General features: G+C 42.4%; 1 protein-coding gene across 1 annotated transcript in view; it reads left to right on the forward strand.

Moving 5' to 3' along the window:
* FNDC1 (fibronectin type III domain containing 1) overlaps positions 1-22,200 on the forward strand; it is an 87,443-nt gene that overhangs the window by 62,967 nt on the left and 2,276 nt on the right. The window contains exons 15-18 of the mRNA XM_053382299.1: positions 10,588-10,667; positions 14,813-14,842; positions 19,392-19,553; positions 21,575-21,697. Coding sequence (XP_053238274.1) covers positions 10,588-10,667; positions 14,813-14,842; positions 19,392-19,553; positions 21,575-21,697 — 395 coding nt within the window. The remainder of the gene's footprint in view (positions 1-10,587; positions 10,668-14,812; positions 14,843-19,391; positions 19,554-21,574; positions 21,698-22,200) is intronic.

Genomic DNA, 22,200 nt, shown 5'->3' on the forward strand with positions numbered 1-22,200 from the left:
AATGTAGTTTGAAATTGTTTGTGGCCTAATGATAAAATAGGTACATACCGTACTTTTCCGTCTATGACTATGTTTTTTACTGTAAAATAATGTTAAAAATATGGGCTCGTCTTATACACGGATAGTATCTTCCCCCCATTTTCTTAAATCGGAGTCCCCCAAAATAGGGGGCTTGTTATACATGGGGGTGCCTTATAGATGGAAAAATACGGTATGTTAGTGTTAGGAATGGAAAATAATTTCACGAAAATAGAGTTCAGAAGTCACCAAGCCATTGAAAAACCATCCTTGTCACCCTCAAATTTCACCTTGGCTTGTAATGGCTCAGCACCAACTCTCTCATCTGCCAGTTCCCCTCCTCCCCTTTCCTTTCATAATGTACCAAATTGTTAGAGATATATGCATGTGGGGTGGAGGGGAAGCAGTCTATGCTAAAGCTGAAGGCTGCTCACAAACCGTTGCAGAATTTCTTCCAATGATAACTCTGGAAACATATTTTAAATTCCTTCTAATTCATTTACCGGGAGGTGGGGTGGATTCTATGATTTCCAGAGTTCCTGTTGAGTGTGGAGGGTCCAAGCATGCTCAGAAACCTTCATTGCTGAGAGCAGAAAAGTTATGGAGGGCCTCTCGTCTGCTCTTTTTCCATACTTTCCCAGACTTACAGGTTGGGTAGGAGGAAGAAAGAAAACTGGCAGATGAGAGGCCTACTAATGCTACAAAGCTGGAGAGGCTTTCAGCTGCCTTGCTGTCAATTGTGTGTGTGTGTGTGGCTTTTTCTAGCCGCCATAACCAATTTCTCCATATGCATTTCCCTAGATGCTAAGATCATCAGAGGCAGTCCTGCTTTGGGTGTTGTTGTCATTTGAGAAGAAGGACCTTGCCTATTGTAATACCTATCTTAAAGTATGCCTTTCCTTGAGAGGTCCTTTTTTTTTTGAATCCTTTAGGTGGTTAAAATGATTTTAAAAAACCTTTGAAGTATCTGGTGGCTGCTACTGAGTTTAATTGGTAACTCAACTACCCAAATCATTTGTTTTTTTTTATCAATCTCTCAGTATAGCTGGGGCAGAATTATTGTGTTCAGTCTTGAAATTGTATTGGAATTGTCCTCCTTTTGGCACTTCCGAATTATAGCAATAACACACCCATACTGGGAGGAGATACAAGCAAAGATCTTGGCAGAGCAACTCCCACTTCATTAATCTGTTCAAACAAAAGCAGTGACAGCCAATATAGGGAAATGGGGCTTTATATGATAGTCCACTGGGTTTATTAAAGTCTCCATTAAAGTGAGTGTATCATCACTTCAGTCAGAGATTACTGATGTCAAGCTGTTCCTTACGAACCAAGTGGCTTTTAATAGAGAAGCATGGGTATAGGAATACATAGGGGTGGGATGATTATTTTTCTTTGGCACAGAAACATGTGCACCACCAGCCAATATCATTTGTGTTTTCTCTGAACCCCACAGGCTGAAATAAATACATATCATAAAAATAGCTCCTCAACCACTGGCAATATTTCTGTAATTGGGCAAACACGAACTGGAAGATGGAGCTTGACTAAAACCATGTGTTCATGATTATGTCCATATTGTGAGGGGACTCTGATTTGGGGAAAGCAAGTTACCAAGGCCGGTTGTAGCTCTGAATAACAAGCATTTAGGATTGGGCATATGTATACCTCTCCAAAGTGGATTTCCAAGCTATCGTTTAGGTGAAAGTAAAGCTAAGAAAACTAGGATAGATATATTTCAATGCATTCAAATGCTGATGATTTAGTGAAATATATGCTAAAAGGAATACAACAACAACAATAGGTAGATGCATGGATTTCCATTGCTTTAATGTAAGATTTAAATGCTTATTATTGTCCTGCATTTGTAAATCCTAATCTGTTTGCAAGACCTTATCTCTGAGGAACTGAACAATTCTGCAAGTCTTGCAAAGCCATTTGCACAGGACTCTGCAGGTGCCTGCACATTGCTTTTGGCTGAGCCATATATTTACCTGCTCCACACCTAGGAACATATATCACATCATGGGGAGATGTAGGGGGCATAGTTAGGCTCTTGGGCTGGAGGTTCCTCACCTCTGAAACATAGGCGTGATCCTGTATTGTGAGCAAGACAACTACATCATTCAGTCTTCCAGTTGATGAGAAGGAAGGGATGAGCACTTACTTGGAATTTAACAGGGTAACTGTCATATTGGCAGCTGTTTCTGTAACAGTATCCGGGCTATGGAGCACCTTCCCCATATATATTTACTGGGCACCAAATTTAATATATTTTAGGCACCAAGTGAAAGCTGTTTTATTTAGTTGAGCTTTGGGTGGGACTTAACTGTGGATAGTTCTTTAATTATGCCATTTATTCTGGTGGTTTCTGTTTGAGGTGGGTTTTGATTATTTTCTGTTTCATATTTGTATTTGGTTTGAAATATTGGGAATGTTATGTCTGAATGGAATATCAGTTGAACTCCTATATTAAGCTCACCAGGGAATGAACTTAATGGAAGTGAACTTCTGAGTAGACATGTATAGGATTATGCTGTTAGATCTTTTTTGCCTAAGCTACCTTGACTACCATTTGATAGCAAGGTGAGATAGAAGCAAAGAATCATAAAGTTGGAAGGGACCCAAGGGTCATCTAGTCCAACCCCCTGCAATGCAGAAATCTTTTTTTAAGAAAAGAAATCAAGGCCATATATCCAACTATATAAATCAGCATGATTTCACAGTGGTACCTCGGGTTACATACGCTTCAGGTTAAAGACGCTTCAGCTTACAGACTCCGCTAACCCAGAAGTATTGCCTCGGGATAAGAACTTTGCTTCAGGATGAGAACAGAAATCATGCAGTGACAGCACAGTGGCAGCAAGAGGCCCCATTAGCTAAAGTGGTGCTTCAGTATAAGAACAGTTTCAGGTTAAGAACGGACCTCCGGAACAAATTCAGTTGTTAATCCGAGGTACCACTGTAGTATGTTTAGTACCTGATTCAACTCTCACCAACTAAAATTAAGGGCTCCTTTTGTGCCCAGTTCCTAGTTTCTCTCTGGTGCTATGAAATCACTTTTTAAAATGTGTTTTTAGAAACAGTAATTAAGCTGAGTGATGTTTTTAACATCTTGACTCTGGAGGGAGCCATGGTAGAACATTGCTGTTTGGAATAAATTCAAGCAGTTGCAGTTAAATTAAGCACTTGTTTTACACAGTTGTGTGGTGATGTATTTTCATAGGAGAATTAATTATATTACCACTTGCGTGTTCACATTCAAACACAACATTGCCTTGCCTTTCCAGCATTCTGGTCTATGACAGAAAGCTTCGAAGGGAAGATTTGTGATGGTGTCTTCTCTGACTTTCCCGGAAAATAATTCATTTCCAGTTGTTGGAATTGGAAAGTGTATACAAATAGAATGCGATTTGCCAAATATGACTGTAAATCATTCAGCGTTTCATTGGCTGCTTAAATTAACCCACAGCTCTAAGCCACAATATCTACATTGATTCTGGTGGTTTTTTTGTCCAGCCTCTGTCTGCATCAGAAGAGCCCTTGGGGCACAAGCAAATCAGGATGAATTCCCATTGTCCTATAAGGACCCCTGGGATAAAATAGTGCACATGTCTATCGTCACACATGAAAATGTGCAGAACTTTTGATTACAGGAGTGTATGAAATGGTGTGTGTGTGAAATGGTTGTCAGGGTGGAACTGGATGCTATGAGACCTGCCACCACTCTGTGTGTCTCTCCCTTCCATCTAAATTACTTAAAACATTAGCAGAAGGTGCCTTGAGTTGTCAGCACATTGTGCATTGCTTGTTCTCCAACAGCCAATGAAGCAGAGTGGAGCAGCATGCGGGGCAATGATGTTACCTGCGTCACGCATTGCATCAAGCTTGATGATAAAATGGAAAGAGGTACATCAGTAGCAGTGAGCTCTGTGTCTCTTGTGACGCCTAGTTCCTCCTTCAAGCAATGATTTCAAAGCAGCAATATAAATAAGTGCATGGCTGAGTGCCTAGAAAGCAGCATGGGATTGCTATTTGTTTGCCATTTCAAAAAAAGAAAGAAAGTCCATTGGCAGTTCAGACTCCTGTTTTGTTGTGGGCAAGTCATAGGACTTGGATGTTAAGAGCTCCTGGCAAGCCTGAAGACTTCTAGCGTACGAGCCACTTGGAGCTCTCTTCTAGGATTTAAGCAGACCCAAGTGTTTGCATAATCACACCACTTAATTTTGTGCTCTCATGCATGGAAATTAAGCAGCTGTGCAGCTGCCAAGCAGCTTTCTCATCAACTCAGTCTCTGGTCTCACAAAGCTCTGTGGCCCATCTTCACATCCATTTAGAACACCATGAGGAAGTATTTGTGGCCCTTAGTGATTCCCATTGGGCATGGCTAAACTGCTCAGTCGGCTTTTTTGTAAATTAAATTTGGGGGCACTCTTTTCTCCCCTTAAAAAATATTGTGTCCATTCTTAGGAATGTAGGAAGCTGCTTGGTATTGTCCTCACTCGGAAGCAGCAGCTCTCCAGGGTTTCAAATTTTCCTTATCCCCACCTGGAACTCCCAAGGATTGACTTTCCGCATGCAAGGCAGACACTTTGCCTCTGAGTTATCATATCAGAATCAAGTGAAATATACTCAGAGTCGAGAGTGGATTTCATGCTCTTTATTCAGCTCATAGTGATGAGGAGGAATGAAAGTTCCCCCAAAATATCTGCTTTATATACATTATTTACACAATGAGCTGCACGTGATTGGCTAATTCCGGGATTCTCCTATAGGCCAATCAGGTTGTAGATTCACTTCTACCTGGAGCTGGATTGGGTGGCTCCTGTGGACCAATCATACTGCTGCATTGCTCTAGGACCAATCAGACTGCTGCATTCTGACTCCTATTGTTCTAGGACCAATCAGACTGCTGCATTTTGGATCCTATTCAACTCAGTACATAACATCAACCATCTTGGCTCTGTCTTGTACCAGAGCCTGAGATTCTTGCAGTAAATATGTCATAATTTAGACCAGGAGCTGGCAACCTGTGGCCTTCCAGATGTGGCTGAGCTCCCATCAACTTTAGCTGTTGGCCATGCTTTCTGGAGTTGATAGGAAGTGTGGCTCTGCAGCAACTGGGTGGCGACATCATCCCCGCCCCCGGCATAGACATTCATCATGGTGGACAATCATTCGGCAAAAGCTGCTGCTAGAGAGAGGCTGTCTGCGGTGGTGCTGGGTGGACAGGCAGTCGCACCTGCTCCTTCCACTCTGAGCAAAAAGTATCCTCCTAGGTCACTTCAACAGCTCTTGCTCCTTGGTACCGTATTTTTTGCTCTATAAGACTCACCTTTTCCCTCCTAAAAAGTAAGGGGAAATGTGTGTGCGTCTTATGGAGCGAATGCAGGCTGCGCAGCTATCCCAGAAGCCAGAACAGCAAGAGGGGTTGCTGCTTTCGCTGCGCAGTCATCCCTCTTGCTGTTCTGGCTTCTGGGATTCAGAATATTTTTTTTCTTGTTTTCCTCCTCCAAAAACTAGGTGCATCTTATAGAGCGGAAAACACGGTAGCTTTTGAATTCAAAGTGCACAGAGCCGTATCACCATCCCTCATCACTTCCCCAGATTTGGGGAGCATGAAAGGTGGTGCTGGAGGCCTTGGGCAACTTTTCCTCTCTTGCCATATACTACTTCAAAGGGATATGGTGGAGATAACATGAGATAATCCCCTATATAACACTCTGAGTTCCTTGGGGGCAAGGCAGCCTACAAATCTGATAGACAGAGAAATGAAATGTGGTGGGCTCCCATTCCAACGTTAAGGGGATATAGCTGGTTGCTTTGAATCCTAGCTTGCACTCCTTGAGCTGCGGAAAGCCCATTCAGCCGCAGAAAAGAATGAGGGCCTATGTTTAAACCGCTGGTGAATGTTTCCACATTGCAATGGACTGTGTCAGGGAAACAAAGGGGAAGAAAAGAAAACATAGCTCTCCTCCGTTCCAAGCTTTTATGTGGTTTTCGTCTGCCACAGCTAGGATTACATGGAGAAGAAAGTTATGAGGGGGTTGTTTTTATTTTCCCTGCAGGCATCACACGGCCCTTAATTACATTCAGATCAGTTTGCAGACAAGTGGAAAAAATAATTAAACGTTGGTCATGAGAAAAGGAGATAGAAAGACTTGTGGCATAAAGATCTATAACTCTGTTGATGTTTGCTTTGTGCCAGATAGGGACAGGGGAATAATTCAGATGACACCATCTACTAAAAAACAAACAAACAAACCTTTAAGCAATCCCTTCTTCTTTGTGAGAACATAAGAAGAATCCTGCTCGATCAGTACAAAGCTGTCATCCTGTTCTTGCAGTGGCCACCCAGATGCCTATGGGAAGTTAGCAAGCAGGACATGGGTGCAAGAGCACTCTCCCACTCTTGATCCCTAGCGACAGATATTCAAAGCCATGCTGCTTCTGACACTGGAAATCCTATCTATCCTTGATTAGTAGCCAATGATAGCCTTGTCCTCTATGAATTTGTCTACCCTCTTTTCAAGCCTTGGTGGACCCAACTGAATACATCCCTCCATTGTGAGCAATACCGTACCTATTTCTTCCTACTCTTGGCTTCCTGTTCTTTAACTAGTCACCAGTCAATAAGAAGATTTCTCCTCTTCCCGTTAGCTTTGCTCATGAGGGAGTCTATCAAAACCTTTTTAATAGTCCAAGTAAACAGTGTCTACACGCACACCCAAACCACATGCCTGATGACACTTTTTGAATTGCTGCTGCTGCTGTGAGTGAAACTTGATTCTAGTATATTGGCCTTCAACTTGGCTTCATCTGAAGTGGTTCTCACCAGGTTAGAAATGCATAATGAAAAAAATGGAGTGGGTCCCAGGATACTGTACATGTTAGAGCTAAAGCTGGGCTTCAGGTCTGAAAAGGTTGAAGGCTACTGATCCTTTGCAGGTAGGTCAGAGTTCGATGATGATGAAGAAAACGAATAGCTTGTTTTTCATTATTTTACAATACCCATAGGCATATGTAATTAATTAATACAGTGGAACCTCAGGTTTAGAACGTAATCTGTTCCAGAAGACTGTACAACTTCCAAAACGTTCAAAAACCGAGGATCAATGGGCGGTTGGCAAAATCCATTGAAAAAATGGAGAAACGCGCCTCGGAAGCCATTTGACTTCTGAGGTGCGTTTGAAAACGGAAGCAATTACTTCCGGGTTTTTGGCATTTGGGTTCCAAATTGTTCGGCTTCTGAGACACTCGAAAACCGAGGTTCCACTGTACAGCAATATTTTTAAAAATCAAATAACCAGAACTATGCACTGAGTGGAATTCAAAGTACTGGTTGGACCTGGGTACCTGAAGATTTGCCTATCTTCTCCAGGTACCCTTGCTGAGTGGAATATGGCAGGTGCTTTCTTAAGGAAGCGCATCTCTAGGAAGAATATTCCACACTTGTTGCTCCATCACCAAGAAGGATAGCATCCCTGTCACCACATGCCAGGACTATAACTCGGTGGCTATGAGGCTAATAAATAAAGGGCATAGGCATGTACAGAACATCTATGCCTTCCCAGTGAGGAAACTCTGTGTTAATACAACAGTATTCATTAGTTTTTGCATTATATGATTTCTAGTAATGGTGATGGATGATTAATAAATGTAGATTATATATTGATATTTCTTGATTTTATTTCATTTACATTCCTAAGAAGTGGGGTAGGGGTCGATGGCAACTTTATATGCTCGACAAGGGGGTCAATGAATGCAGAAGCTTGTGAAACCCTGATGTAGACGATGCTGAGCTTTTTGGACCAATGACCTAACTCAGCATAAGTCAGCTTTCTACATTCCTAAGCTCTGGAAGGGCAAAGACACCCAGAACAGGGTTATGAAGACCCTAAAGTATGGGCAGGTTCCTGAGAGGAAAGAGGAAATATACAGCAATAGGAAAAGAGTGTGTCTATAAGACACACACAGCAAGGATGATCCTAGTTTGAGACCACCAAAAGTCGTCCTCCCAGGGTTTGCATAACCACTTCTAACCCCATGGATTTTCTGTCATATTTCCATTGGCACTAGAAGCAACACAATGGAACACAATGGAATTTTTGGTTATTATAGCAAGTTAGTCCTTTTCTTTGGGGATATAAGAATACACAGGGGATTAGCTTTTCAGATAGTTGAGGGTGGCATGATAGGACCACTGTTGCATACTTCTACACACACATTTCATAAAGAATCATATATTTTGTATTCTTATTGGGTTGTGTGTGTTTTTTGCAGCACATGCCATAAGCATTGTCTCCTCTATCATACCACCTTCAGCTCTCTGAAAAATGCCTTGTCTCCAGCCTTAGTAATAGCCTGGAGGCCTAGGACTCGGAACGGTAATTGTCTTAGGTTTTTCTAGGCAATGCAGCATTTAACCTAGTTAGAAGTTGAAAGGAATATTGCCAAGTGAAATAATCCAAATTTTGGTGGCATTTTCCCTGCCTGAGCCAGTCAGTTAGGAAGGTCATGTGGTTTGAAACCTTCAGGGGATGCTGTTCTTTTGGCAAGACTTGCATTTGGATAAGAAGCAAATGAAGTGGCCAAATCGATGCTGGTAATTAGAGAATGCGAGTGGTTTTTTCTTGTTGGGGTGGGAAGTGTGTGTGTGTGTGTGTGTGTGTCTGCAAGTGCAGGATCCAGCAAGACTTGTTTTAATAGCACCCAGTGACCTGAACTCACAGTATCCAGGTCTCTGTTGACTATGCAGCAGAAGGTGGTTCCCGAGCTGCTACTCTGACTCCTCCCTCAATACTCTGACCTATCACCTGGAGTTGCAAATAGAGTTCCTTGATGCATGTCAGGTGATAGATTTTCCGCAGCCTCCCCCTTTTGGATCAGAGGGCCATTTATCATAGCACCCCCAATGCTCTATTCATATTAAAAAACGCAATATAAATTAAACAATTCTCCAAGCAATATGTGCTTTGAGTAATTAGGGTTGGGGTTTTTTTTACTATTGACATTTTGGTTATGGTACAATAATAAAATGAGCAGATCATCTGGTCCATTGCCTTTGTACCATTCACAGGGTTTCATGCGGCTAGTAGTATATACAATTGTAGTGACAGCACAGTGGAAACTCTTGCTTCCATTGTTATTTTCTTTGAGTGTTTCCTGGTGGGTGGGGAATTCTGCATGCTGCTTAGTCTTCTCTTGCCCTGTGTGAGGTGGAAGCTTTATCAGAGCAGTCAGCGGTAGAAGGAACCAGTATCTGGCTTCTCCAGTGTGGTTGTTGTGGTTGGCTTTAGCTTGCACCTTTTGTGTTTCTGATTATCTGTGAATCATTCTTCTGCACTGAGCATGAGTTTACAGCTACAGCTGTAGTATTTCTCCACTTCAGGATAACAAGTTACATGCTGTAGTGTATTTTCTGATGTTTTCTTTTTAAGCTCCTTTGTAATTTTGACAGCAGATTCAGCTCCATTGAAATTGACTGTTGTACAGGGAAGTAGTCGCATTGCAAAATTCCTAATCTTTGGTAAACTGGGGGTTTATTAAATTGATAGCTTGTGGTCCACTATTCAGAATCTCAGCCTGGACTGAGAAGTGTTTCAGTTAAACACATTGTAAATTTAAACAGGGAAAACAGGTAGAGAAAAATGGGACTCTATGTCGCCAACTGGTGGGGCAAAGTTCTATCGCATATAAAAAAGGTAAAGGTAAAGGACCTCTGACAGTTAAGTCCAGTCGTGAACGACTCTGGGGTTGCAGCACTCATCTCACTTTACTGGCCGAGGGAGCCAACGTTTGTCTGCAGACAGTTTTTCCGGGTCATGTGGCCAGCATGACTAAGCCGCTTCTGGTGAAACCAGAGCAGTGCATGGAAACGCCATTTACCTTCCCGCTGGAGCGGTACCTATTTATCTACTTGGACTTTGACGTGCTTTCGAACTGCTAGGTGGGCAGTAGCTGGGACTGAGCAACGAGAACTCACCCTGTCGCGGGGATTCGAGCCGCCGACCTTCCGATCGGCAAGCCCTAGGCTCAGTGGTTTAGACCACAGCACCACCCGTGTCCCACTCTATCGCATATACAACACATATAAATCACTTTTTCTTTACCAGTCTAGCTGAGTCCAAAGTCTGCCAAGTCTGTAAACTGACACATGCCTTTGTCTCTCTCTGGTTACCTTTAGTATCTGGTAGTCTATCCAGTTCCCCAGTACCTGGTATGAAGCAATTACTGCTACATTTTGGAAAGAAATGCATCTTGACCTTCCTTCAAGCCCAATAGTCCAGCTAGCTACAAATTCTGATCTGCACTATTGGAAATCTATAGGGTGCAGTACGATAGTTTCCTCATCATAATTGTGGACTTAGATCTAGATAAGCTACCTTACTACAATGTAAATTGTGGCATTTCCTTGTATGGTGAACTGCAAGGGCCAATGCGCTTTAGATACTATGTCACACAGCGACTATCTGTTTGACATTTCCCTAACTTCATTATCATAAATGGGTTTAGTGCCATTTTCATGGATGGTTGTGTTCTCTCTGCCCTTCTCTTTCTCTTCTTTAGGTATTACTTTAGAGTCCAAGCAAAGAATCCCTATGGTTACGGACCTATAAGCTCCTCAATCTCCTACATCACAGAATCAGGTATGGTTTCACAAATGTGAACATTTTACCTCCATGCTATGGAATTATGTTCTTGCTTTTAAAAACTTCCATTGATTTCAGAAAATCCCAGACTTTCACTAATTATATTTGTAAAGAACATGACCTGACATTCTTGCAGTGTTCCTCCCTGCTAATGTTTTCCCAACTCTGCCTGAAGCTACAGGGCAGGTTGCCATAGTTGAAAATCTAAAAATACACCATGAAATGTATAGAATAATATTGTTTAAGTCCCCTGAATATAACCAAGTGAGTAGAAAGAGTCCAGGAATCATTGTGATTTTTGGAAGGAATGAAGGAAGACTAGATTTTGATGGAAGAAAGTGGTTAAGGAACAGGTTACTATAGGACCCAATATACAGTATAGGCCCCAATAGTAGAGCGTAGGTGAAGAGAGAATTGAAGAAAAGAGAATTAGCCCCAAAGAAGACAACTGGCGGTGGGATGTATTGTAGACAAGGTTGCATTTCAAGGTCACTAAATCTAGCGGCAATGTCAAAGGAATTAAAGCAGCGGCAGCCATCATGGTGCCTTCCAGTTGTTTTGGACTGCACTCCCATAATTTCTGACCACTGGAAATGCTGGCTGGGACTGATGGGCACCATGTTGGCTACCCCCAAATTAAACCATGCATGTGTTTGGAATTTCTGCCAAAGAATCAAAGCTCAAGAGTCAACCTTTATGGTAAATATGGGTCAGTCAGTACATTTGATGGCTGCCATTATCCCACCTCTGTGCTAATCCCACAGACAGGAAGTGCTCACATTAGGTTGCTGGATGTGTGAACCAGCTCTATCTTTCGAAATAGAAAAGATGGAGACAGGGTGGATGGAGGCAGGCTTGTTGGGCAGGCAATAAAGCAGAAAACAGGGACAAAGAAGACCCAGGAGCAAGATAATTTGGTGGTATGGGGGGATCAGAACAGAAAGGAATCTCCCGGGATCATTCAAAAGCATGTGGCTAATTCATAGATCATTCCTCCTGATTGCATCCTGACAAATGGTGTAAGCATGCATAGAAAAGTAAAGCATGGTTTTCAGCAGGTGATAGAAGCAGTAGCTGGTACAATCCAGAGGTTCAACATGAACCTTGCAGAATCAAGATGACATGTCAGGGTTCCAATCATCCTCTGCCAAATGGGAGGTCATGTAGCTTTTTCCATTTCTAGTAGAGGAAGCCAACTCTTGACTAACATTTCTGACTAGTTCCTTGTGCAGGCCAATTGTCTTCAGAGCTGCCTGGTGTGAACTTGGATGTCATTGCCCTGAGAATCGGGAGGTTAAATTAAAAAAATAAATAAAAAAGGATGTTGAGTGTGCCTTTGCTAAATTGGCGAGACACTTAAAATTAGTTTTTTAATTGTGAGCAGCTGAGCAGCTGGAGGTAATTGTCTGGAAGGAATATGGGAAACAATTTTCCATTTCAGTTTTTTACTCTTTTGGTTGAAGCTTGTTCCTGTTTCATAATGGCGATATTTCTTTGACAAGGCTTTTTAAAGAGGTTTTTTTCTTTTAAAGCATAGTTAAATATTTTATTTCTTTTATTTTTGCTGAGATGGTTGCTCAAAGGCCAGCCAGCACAGTTAAACATCAAAATACAATGTGTTGATCCCTTAACAAACTCAGGATAATCACTGGCCATTACTGCCACAGACTTGGGCCCTCCAATAAGTTGTTTTTTATTCCCGTTCACCCCCTAAACCTGATTCTAGAGTTCTTGCCATAGAATTTATAGGCACTTTTAGCTATCAAAATGGTATTCTTGAAAGTTAAAAACTTCAAAATCAAGTAAAGCGTTTTATATAATGGATTTATAGGAGGGCTGTAACATTTAAACGATTAAGAGTTCAGCCCTGTACTTGTCTACTTAGAAAAAGGTCCTATTGAGTTCAGTGGGATTTACCCCCAGGTAGGTGGATTGCTGCCTTAATCAGGTAGAATTTAAAAAAATAAATACTAAAAGATGTTGCTGATTAACTAGGCAGTATATTTTTAAAGCACATCATTTTTAATACAAGTACGGTAGGTATAGAAACTGAAGGTGGCAAGCACAGCCTTAAAAACGATGTCCCTCCTTTTCTCTTACATTGGAGGGAATGTCTGTTCTTAGATACAGTGGTACCTCGGGTTACATACGCTTCAGGTTACATACGCTTCAGGTTACACACTCCGCTAACCCAGAAATAGTGCTTCAGGTTAAGAACTTTGCTTCAGGATGAGAACAGAAATCGGGCTCCGGCGGCGCGGCAGCTAAAGTGGTGCTTCAGGTTAAGAACAGTTTCAGGTTAAGTATGGACCTCCGGAACGAATTAAGTACTTAACCTGAGGTACCACTGTAGTGTCCACTGCAATACATGTACGCAGCATCCAAAAGCAATGCTTCTTGCTTCAGAATCACTGATTTTGCTCATGCAGACTTAATAGAGCAATTACCGTATTTTTCCGTGTATAAGACAACATTTCCCCCCAGTTTTTTTAAGTTTAGAATTGGAGGTCGTCTTATACAGGGAATGTTGCAATTAAATATATAAATAAATACATGCCACCATCCATATTCCCCCCCCCCAGCCTCCCCTCACTATTGGCCTCACGACAAACCCTGGTCTGCTACTGCCCCCCCAGCAGCCCCCACTCCGGACATTGTCCCTTCCACCCAGTTCCCTCAGCTGCCCCTTGGCTACCCAGACCCCTCATTCCCCAAGCGCACTCACTCAGGCAGCTCTGGCAGTCGCAGCTCCTCGATCAGCATTTGCATCTGCCGGCGCTTGTGGAGTAAATACGGTACATACCGTAAATACTGAGACGAAAGTGCAACAAACAGTCTGGAGAGCTGGAGCTGCAGCTACAGTGGAGTTGCACTGAGCTGACAGGAGCAGCCGCCATTACACAGCTTGCCTCACTGTTTGATGTTTAAATATATGGTGCTAAATATACCAGTATTTTGAATATTTAATAAAATATCAAAGTTGTTCTGTTTGGTGTTTAAAATATTTATTTCTTAATTTTGGGCTAAAAAAAATAGGGGTTGTCTTATACATGGGGGCGTCTTATGCACAGAAAAATACGGTAACTGATTAATGGACTAGAATTCTTACAACAAACAGTCTTGAGAGTTATGAAATTGGGCAACAGCCAGGTTAGTGTTTTGTTAGTAAGTAAGGAATGTGTTGCATTACTTTTTAAAGTGTGTCGCGGGAATGGATGAAAGCATTCCGCTTAGTCCTAAGAATAATTTTGTCTTGCTGAAAAGCAGTAGCTAATCACACCACGTATGTGTGGGGGGTGCCTGTGTGTTACAGGGCAGCATGATCTAGCCATGCTATGCCACCTGCTGAATCTGGCACGCTTGCCCCACCACTGCCATCTGCAGATTTGGAAAGGGCTTTATGTACATGCCAATCTATGCGCAAGAGCTCCTCCCTGCAAGGGGAGAAGGAATCCTGACTGTCTATCCAATCTAGTGCTCTCAACACATGGCTAGCAACCAGGAGTGATGGCAAAAAGCAAGCCTAGCCCTCTTTGCACATTCTTTCACATTTTCATGAGAGTAGAGTTTTCTGAATGGTTAATTTGGAGCACCACCTTTCCCTGTTCCATATTGTAATTGTGTTTCTCTTCATTGATCCCCATTCAGCACTTTACAGCTTGCTATCGTTGCAGATGATGCAAGAGTTATTTGCCATCATCATCCCCTGCTGAAATGGTTGGCTTATTATTCAAATGGTTGGCTAGCTTGACATTTCATGGTTGCTAAGTTACTGCTCAACACAACATGGTTTTCTCTACCTTCCCCATGACGTGCAATCGAAACATTGCCACGTTTCAAAAAAACAAATCCATAATAAACAAATATGCTAATTTCACTCACATAAATGAAAAGGGATGGTTATAAAGGCAAACATAATGTAAATACTTTTTTTAAAAAAATAAGGAATATTGCATACTCAACTATTTTTTTGTAGACTGACTTGCGTGGGAGTATTTTTGCTTTCAAAATAAACAGGAATAAGAAAATTAACTTTTGCAACCCACCATTTTTGATGTAGCATTTTGGTTTTTATTTTGGCTTCAGGGGATATAAATCTTCAGTGTAAGCCACTCATGCATTTTCTTGTTCCCTCTTTATAGATAATCCTCTACTTATTGTCAGACCACCGGGTAAGTCTCCTTGCTGTTTTCAGATATTATCTTGTCCTGAGTACTGCAAAACTTAAGGTTGTGACATTGTACAGCTGACAGAGAAATTTAAAATTATTGACTTCCTTTGAAAGGGAGAGAGGGATATAAGTTTTACGAATAAACAAGAGTGCGGAAAACTGCCCTTTCACCTGATTCTGTTATCTGCTTCCTTTATGTTTTCTGGGGCAGTCAAGTTCTGGAGACAGGATACTGAGTTTTAAAGTTTGGATAGTGCATTGCTGTATGTCCGTTTTTAACTGTCTTATATATCCATTTAAATTTATTTATTTAGAACAGCCTTGCATTTATGCACTGGCCTGGTAAGCACAAGTAACAAGGAATTGCATGTGGTTGGGTGGAGAAGGGACAGAGCTCTCTACAGGAGTGGTTTGCATACTAGGGCAGGACCACCCACCCAGTACTCAGATCTTTGCTGTTTACCTGGACCAGTCTGGGATGGGGTGGTGTGTCCTCCAAGCCCAGACATTGCTGCTGCCCCAGCAGCAACAGGGAGTGCAGATCCATCGAACCACATATGCCACTACCAGTGTCCTGTCTCTCCTCTGCACCCAGCATAGAAACCAGGGAGGTTGCTGGAGGTAGGAAGCTTCCTCTCTGACATCTTGCAAAGATGTGCATTAGTAATAAGAGAAGTTCAGGGGGCTGCTGAAGGTGATCTGGAGTTCTGTTCCCCTCCTCTGCCAGCTCCCGGCAGGCAACTAAAAGATTTTGCAGGCTAGTAACTTTCATGGGATATTTTCAAGGCTGATTAAAAACACATATACCCCACTTTTACCACACAGTTTGAAGCATTTTGAAAGCTGCTAGATTTCCAAAACATATTTTTGCATAAAAATAGGGAACATTTTTGAGCTTGAGGGACACCTTCCCTTCTGGGAAACCTTCCAAGAGCCACAGGCTGGGCTGGAGGCGAATGTGGGCAGAGGAACAAACGTAGTTTACCTTTGTAGAGTAGGCTAGTTTCTACATACCCTCTTTCTCCTCTGCCCTGACAAGAAAGTGGCAGTCTCAGAGCTCAAGGACACAATCCAGCTAGGCAAAAACACTCAGGGTTTGAAGCAGGCCACTGAGGGGTGTGTGGCCTGGAGAGAATAGGTGTTCTGAGGGCCACATAGATAGGTCTGGAGGGCCACATCCAGCCTCTGATGTTCCCCACACTATCTCTGTCTTTTAAGGGACTTTAATGGGAAATGTAGGGACCCGGGTGGCGCTGTGGGTAAAACCTCAGTGCCTAGGGCTTGCCGATCGCATGGTCGGCGGTTCGAATCCCCGCGGCAGGGTGAGCTCCCGTCTTTCGGTCCCAGCTCCTGCCCACCTAGCAGTTCGAAAGCACCCCTAAGTGCAAGTAGATAAATAGGTACCGCTTTATAGCGGGAAGGTAAACGGCGTTTCCGTGTGCTGCGCTGGTGCTGGCTCGCCAGAGCAGCTTCGTCACGCTGGCCACGTGACCCGGAAGTGTCTCCGGACAGTGCTGGCCCCCAGCCTCTTAAGTGAGATGGGCGCACAACCCTAGAGTCGGACACGACTGGCCCGTACGGGCAGGGGTACCTTTACCTTTACTTAATGGGAAATGTGAACTAAGATATATTTACATGCAATTATCTGCTACTATTTAGACTTAAAATTATTATTGGAATGATAATTTACCCCAGAGTTTTGTGCCTGATAACTCAGAAGTGCCAAATAACTCTTCCAAGCAGAACTGAACGTATAATGAAAACCACATGGCATGCTTCACAGCACCAACTATGGCGAAGGATAGCCAGTTTCACTGAGATTTGTTCATGGGGAGACACTATGCTGATGAATAGCGAGGGAATGTTGAGTGCTCTGATTCACATTCATTGTGTAGTTTTCTTTCCACGAACAGTTCATTGTTTTGTCCGCACTGAGAATATTCTGGCTGAAATGCTGGAAAGAATGGCACATGTGAAAAAACTTTTTGGGTACAAAAGAAGTCCCATTAAACTCAAGTCAGTTGTACTGAAGCCCATCTCAGCCAAACTCAATGAGACTACTCCTGCATGTTATTCACGAATTTATGTGTGTTTACAGGATTATGGTGTGCTTCTTTTGGAGTCAAAAGACTCGATTAAAGAAAAGACCAAATGTTGCTTTGTCTTTTCTCCTTTTAAAAATGTGTTTCCCATCCCATGGAACAGTTGCCAACAGCATAAGGGAGACAGAGCACAGGGGAAATGCTGTGAAAACAAGGAAACAACAACTTTCACATTGTAACCTTCCCTTGTCCCGTTCGTGGGTAGAGTAGCAGTTATTATAGAAGCAACATAGATTTTACTGTTTGATCTATTTACAGCTTGTAGCCGAGAATTCTTTTACGTGTTCAGTCTGTGCTGATATTTTTATAGTCTGATCCAACACTTACGAAGTCCAAGTATTTAGTGCCTATCGCCCGATCAAGTGATTTACTGCAGGCGTGGGGGCTCTGGGGCAGGCACAGGACTCTACCCCCCACATGGACACTGCCCTATTTATTTCAGTCAATGGGGCAGCTCCCTACGTATTCACAAAACTACGATTTACATCTGAAATGATCTGGTTGGCGCTCTGCTGCCTATGTTTACACACCAGAGCTCATGGGACTTTGAATCAGGACAACTGATGTCAGCTTGAGTCTTCACAAATTCTCACAAGCTTATAGAGGTGGTGAACATTAACCCTTTTCAGGCACCCCCCCTCTTGTATGATTGCATGAGAAGGAGGCAGGGGCACTTGCTAGCTCCACTCCCTCTTTTGCGTTCTTGTTGCCCAGTCTCTGCACCTCTTTTTGTAAGGGCAGCTTCTGCAGTGGAGATAACATGCTTTGCTTGTATGAGATTTCTTTGCATTATATTTATCCATTTATTTATTTGAATGATACACCGCCCTTTATCCGAATATCACAGGGTGGTTCACAACATAAAAATACAAAATGAGAACACAAAATACACAATGGAATGAAAATGAAAACAAACCAGTAGCCCCTGCTCCCAGAAATGCATTTAAAAGGCCATCGGAGCCAGCATGCTCCCCACAAGGTCCCCTTATAGCACATGAGAGGCACATGAACTGGGCAGCAAAGACATAAGAGAAGGGAGGAGGTCACAGAGCAGGCGAGGGTCAATCCTTGAATAGGGCCTTTGAATCCACACTGAAGTAGTTTTCTGATCCATGGTACCCTGGTTGTGGTTACTGCCTTACCAGCAGTGGCAGATGTCGTGGTGAGGCTGTGTCGCTCACTTGACCTCTGTTAGCATGCTAGGACAGGAAGGGATGTGGTGGCAAGTTGGCTAGGTACCAGTGGCAGAGTGGAGCCACTCAGGCACTCCTGCTGGTAAGCTTCCACCATGCCACTACTGCGCCCCTTCCAATCCCAGTGTGCTGCAGCAACTCAGCCAGGTGGCGGTCAGGTGAGCAGTGCATTCCCACCATACCAGCCACCACAGCTTGTCGCCACTCAGATCACTTTGAGACCTTTTGCAGTGGCATAGACTATAGACAACCACGGGAAAGGAACCAGGGACCCACTCCCTCATTTGGAAGCATCATCATAATACAAGGGACCTATGAGATTGCCTTTTTTAAATCCAAGTGCTTCTGTATAACCAGATAGTGGATTGGGCTGTCAATAAGTGGCGGCATTTACTTATTGCCACAACATAGTTTGAAATGGCTAACAACAGTTGCTGTTCAGAAAAGACCTACTTGGCTTTCTTGCTTTTGTGCAATCTGTTTTGATTTAATGTTAGCTTTAGGGGAGGGGGAACAAAACAGAATTTCAGTTCAGAAAAAAAACCCCTCAAAAGTGCTTATGTTTCTAGTCTCATTTTAAAATATCAAGTTAACAGATAATAGTGCACACCGAAGTCAATAACCCTTTTATGATTTGTTGGCTTTAGCTTTCTTCATTTCCTTTTCCTTTTTAAAAAGAAATACAGAACCACAAAAATAAAGTAGTGCTTAAATATTTGTTTTGATGAGAAATCATCTTTAAAATGCCCATTGCTGCAGCTATCCTAACAGTATTATTTTACAGCTGACCTGGATTTCAAACACATTAAACTGTATTAAGATTATAATGTTAATATACTTTAAAAAGTTAAAAGCATTGGGTGGTAATGTTGGACACACCATTCTGTTAAGTACCAAGGAAACAAAGCACATCTCAATTTCACTAACACAATGACATGATGCTATATTACAATATACTATTACTTCATTCTAAGATATTGACAACTGCCCTGAAGGCTCGGTGGAGAATATGAGGTTTATGCCATTTGTGACTTGGGCTACAGTCCTAAACATATTTAATTGTAAGTCAGCTCCATTAGGTAAAATCAAGAGACTTCCAAGAAAATGTCTTTAGGGATGGATTCATATGTTGGTTATGAAGACTTTTTATGGCCTCTGAAAATAGAACATCAATTAAGATATGATGGTTAACATAAACAAGCTAAGAAACTTGATAACAGAACTTTTAAGTCTGTTACTTTAACTCTTTTCTTAGGTGGTGAACCAATCTGGATCCCATTCAGCTTTAAATATGACCCCACATATTCCGAATGCAGTGGCAAGCAATATGTGAAACGGACATGGTACAGAAAATTTGTAGGTGTTGTTCTTTGCAATTCATTGAGATACAAGATTTACCTCAGCGATGACCTAAGAGGTATGTATCTGGGTCAACAGAATTATGGCTGAGCCAAAATTCCATATTTTGTGTGAACATTGCTGCTGGTAAACCCCCATCCCTCCAACATATCAAGAATTTATCCTTTCCTAGAAATTGGTAGGGAAATGCTGCCCCACTTTTGCAGGGGAGGGTGATTTTTAGGTTATTGGAGGAATTGAGTGTGGTGAAAAGAAGCCGTGCTTAAGACTTTTTCAAATGGGGTCTTGCATATAATCACATGAAGTGTGGCTGGCCATTCTTGCTCTGTGTGTGCTTACATTGGGGTAACTGTGGTTGATGATTTGGGGTCTTACTTAAAAGTGAAATAGTGTCTAGGCGTGTGGATGTTGTGACTTCTGTCCCCAGCCTGATTTAGAGCCTTCCATTTGCATTCTATGGAGCCTTAGCTGTAACCTAAAAGATATAAAGTACTGCCCAAGTTGGTTGATTGGGTGTTTCTACCCCAAAATGTCTGCCCTCAGGTTTACAATCCAAAAGACGTGACACAAAAGGAAAAGGGAGAAAGTGGTGGGGAAGGAAGCTCAGGCACCAGTTTGCAAAGTTTTGACATATGTAGCATGAGAGAAAATACTAAAAATGCATATTTTGAGAGGGAAATGCACTTAAAATGCATATTTGAATGTGCTTTTTGTGCAGATTTAAAATATTTATAGCAGAAATAAAAAGACTTATGAGGGAACACATGCAAAAATGACTGGGGCCAGAAATTCATAGGTTCATCCAATCCTAGTTGAATCGCTAAAGCTCAGTTCAATTTTCTAAGCCAACTTCAGTATTGCTCCCCCTGCTCTGAAGTGTGTGCTTCCCTCTTCTGATGAGAATATGCTGCTACTTCACAATAATGTGCATTCTTAATTGTTGGTGTCCGTCTGTCTTGGGAGACAAAGGAGGAGTGCTCCTTTGGGGGTGAAGTCAAGCTGTTGGACAATTGCAGCGCCTGCTGTGGCTGTAGAGACTGGTATGGGAGAGACATGTTTTGTTGTAGCTGGGGCAGATGAAGACGCCCAGATGTGCTGCTGCAGATGCACCATGGCGTTTCTTCTTTCTGCGCTACTCCCAGCGGACATTCCTTCTCTGGTCACTGCATTCTTAATTACATTTTTAAAATTACTCCTCCTTTAGTTCATTCTACCACTGTGCTGGTAGCTGCTTTAAGAGGCAAAGCTTTCCCATTGCATTAAGTGCAATTAGTTGATGTGCATTCTTAACTGTACATCAACTAATTGCACTTAATGCAATGAGAAGGGAGTCTTTGCCTCTGAAAGCAGCTACTAGCACAGTGGCAAAATGAACTCAAAAAAGGAGAAGACACGAGATCTTCAAGTGGGATTCTCAGCCAATAGCAGACATAAAAATCTGTTTTACTGACTTCAGGAATGTTGGCGAGGACCACTGGCTTCCTTTCATACTGTGCCAGTGGATTCTTTTACCATAACGCTCCTATTATTTCAGCTATATTCAAAAATAGCAAATAAGCCCACTTTCGAGACCTGCACCCTTCATTTCTAGATTAGCATTACTTCTGTCTGAGCCCTTCCTTGCCCTCTCATTAGACCGAAAATTCAACTGTAATCTGTTGCTTAGGCAAACTATTTAAACCAGAGACATTCTAAAACCTTTAAATGTCTGGATGAGGGTGCCTGGATGAGGATGTATGGACTTTTGGACTGACATTTTAAAGCACTTCCTCACCTTTAATTTTTGAGTGCAGATAGAATTTTTGTCTTTGCTAAATTTAAACAGAGCTGGCCCCTAACTTGAAAGTCTGATGCCTCTGCCAGCCTCAGCAGAGTCTGCTGATATTTCATCTTTACAACCCAGAGATACTCAGGTTTGAGTAACCTGGTTAAGTGTATCGCTCCAATCTAAAAGAGCTCAACAGGGAACAACCCCCATCCATTTTCAAATGTTTTCAGATGACTCTTCTTTCTCATGACCCTCTGCCCTTGCTGTGTTGCTGCAGTTGCAAGTTCTAACCCCATGTGCACCTTTTTCAGATACATTTTACAGCATCGGGGATAGCTGGGGAAGAGGTGAAGATCATTGCCAGTTTGTGGATTCACACTTGGATGGAAGAACAGGGCCGCAGTCATATGTAGAAGCCCTGCCTCCAATTCAAGGTAAAAAAGAAAGCAAAATTGGTAGTATGGAGCACCAGAAATCTACATTACACAGCAGTGGTGGAATGGACTGTAGGCAGCTTGCAGATTGCAGGTGCTCAGCATTTATGATTCTCAACAAACTCACATATTGCAGTTGCAAGCAAAGCAATCATCACACAAATGCATTGAATTGATTCTGCGCTATAAATTGTCCGCTCACCTTTGATGGGTTTTGAGGCACAGGTTGTGAGAATGGTGGTGCTTTTATAACCCTTTTGTTCTGAGGGCAGAAAATGCAGGAGTCACAGGATCATGCTGTGCTTTGCAATCTAAGCAAGGGCAGCTAATCCAGATGTGCCTGGTTGCTGGCTCTAAAAAGCAGAAATATGAGACACAAGGAAAGTAAGGAACTGGCACAGTGATCAGATAGAACACCACATGTGTGGAAAACAATGTTGGGAAGTCTGCTAATGCTTTAAGCAGCCACTTTTTCTTTACAAATAGCTTTTTTGATGTTGCTT

This window comes from Podarcis raffonei, chromosome 3 (genome assembly GCF_027172205.1).
Source record: "Podarcis raffonei isolate rPodRaf1 chromosome 3, rPodRaf1.pri, whole genome shotgun sequence".
NCBI lineage: Eukaryota > Metazoa > Chordata > Lepidosauria > Squamata > Lacertidae > Podarcis > Podarcis raffonei.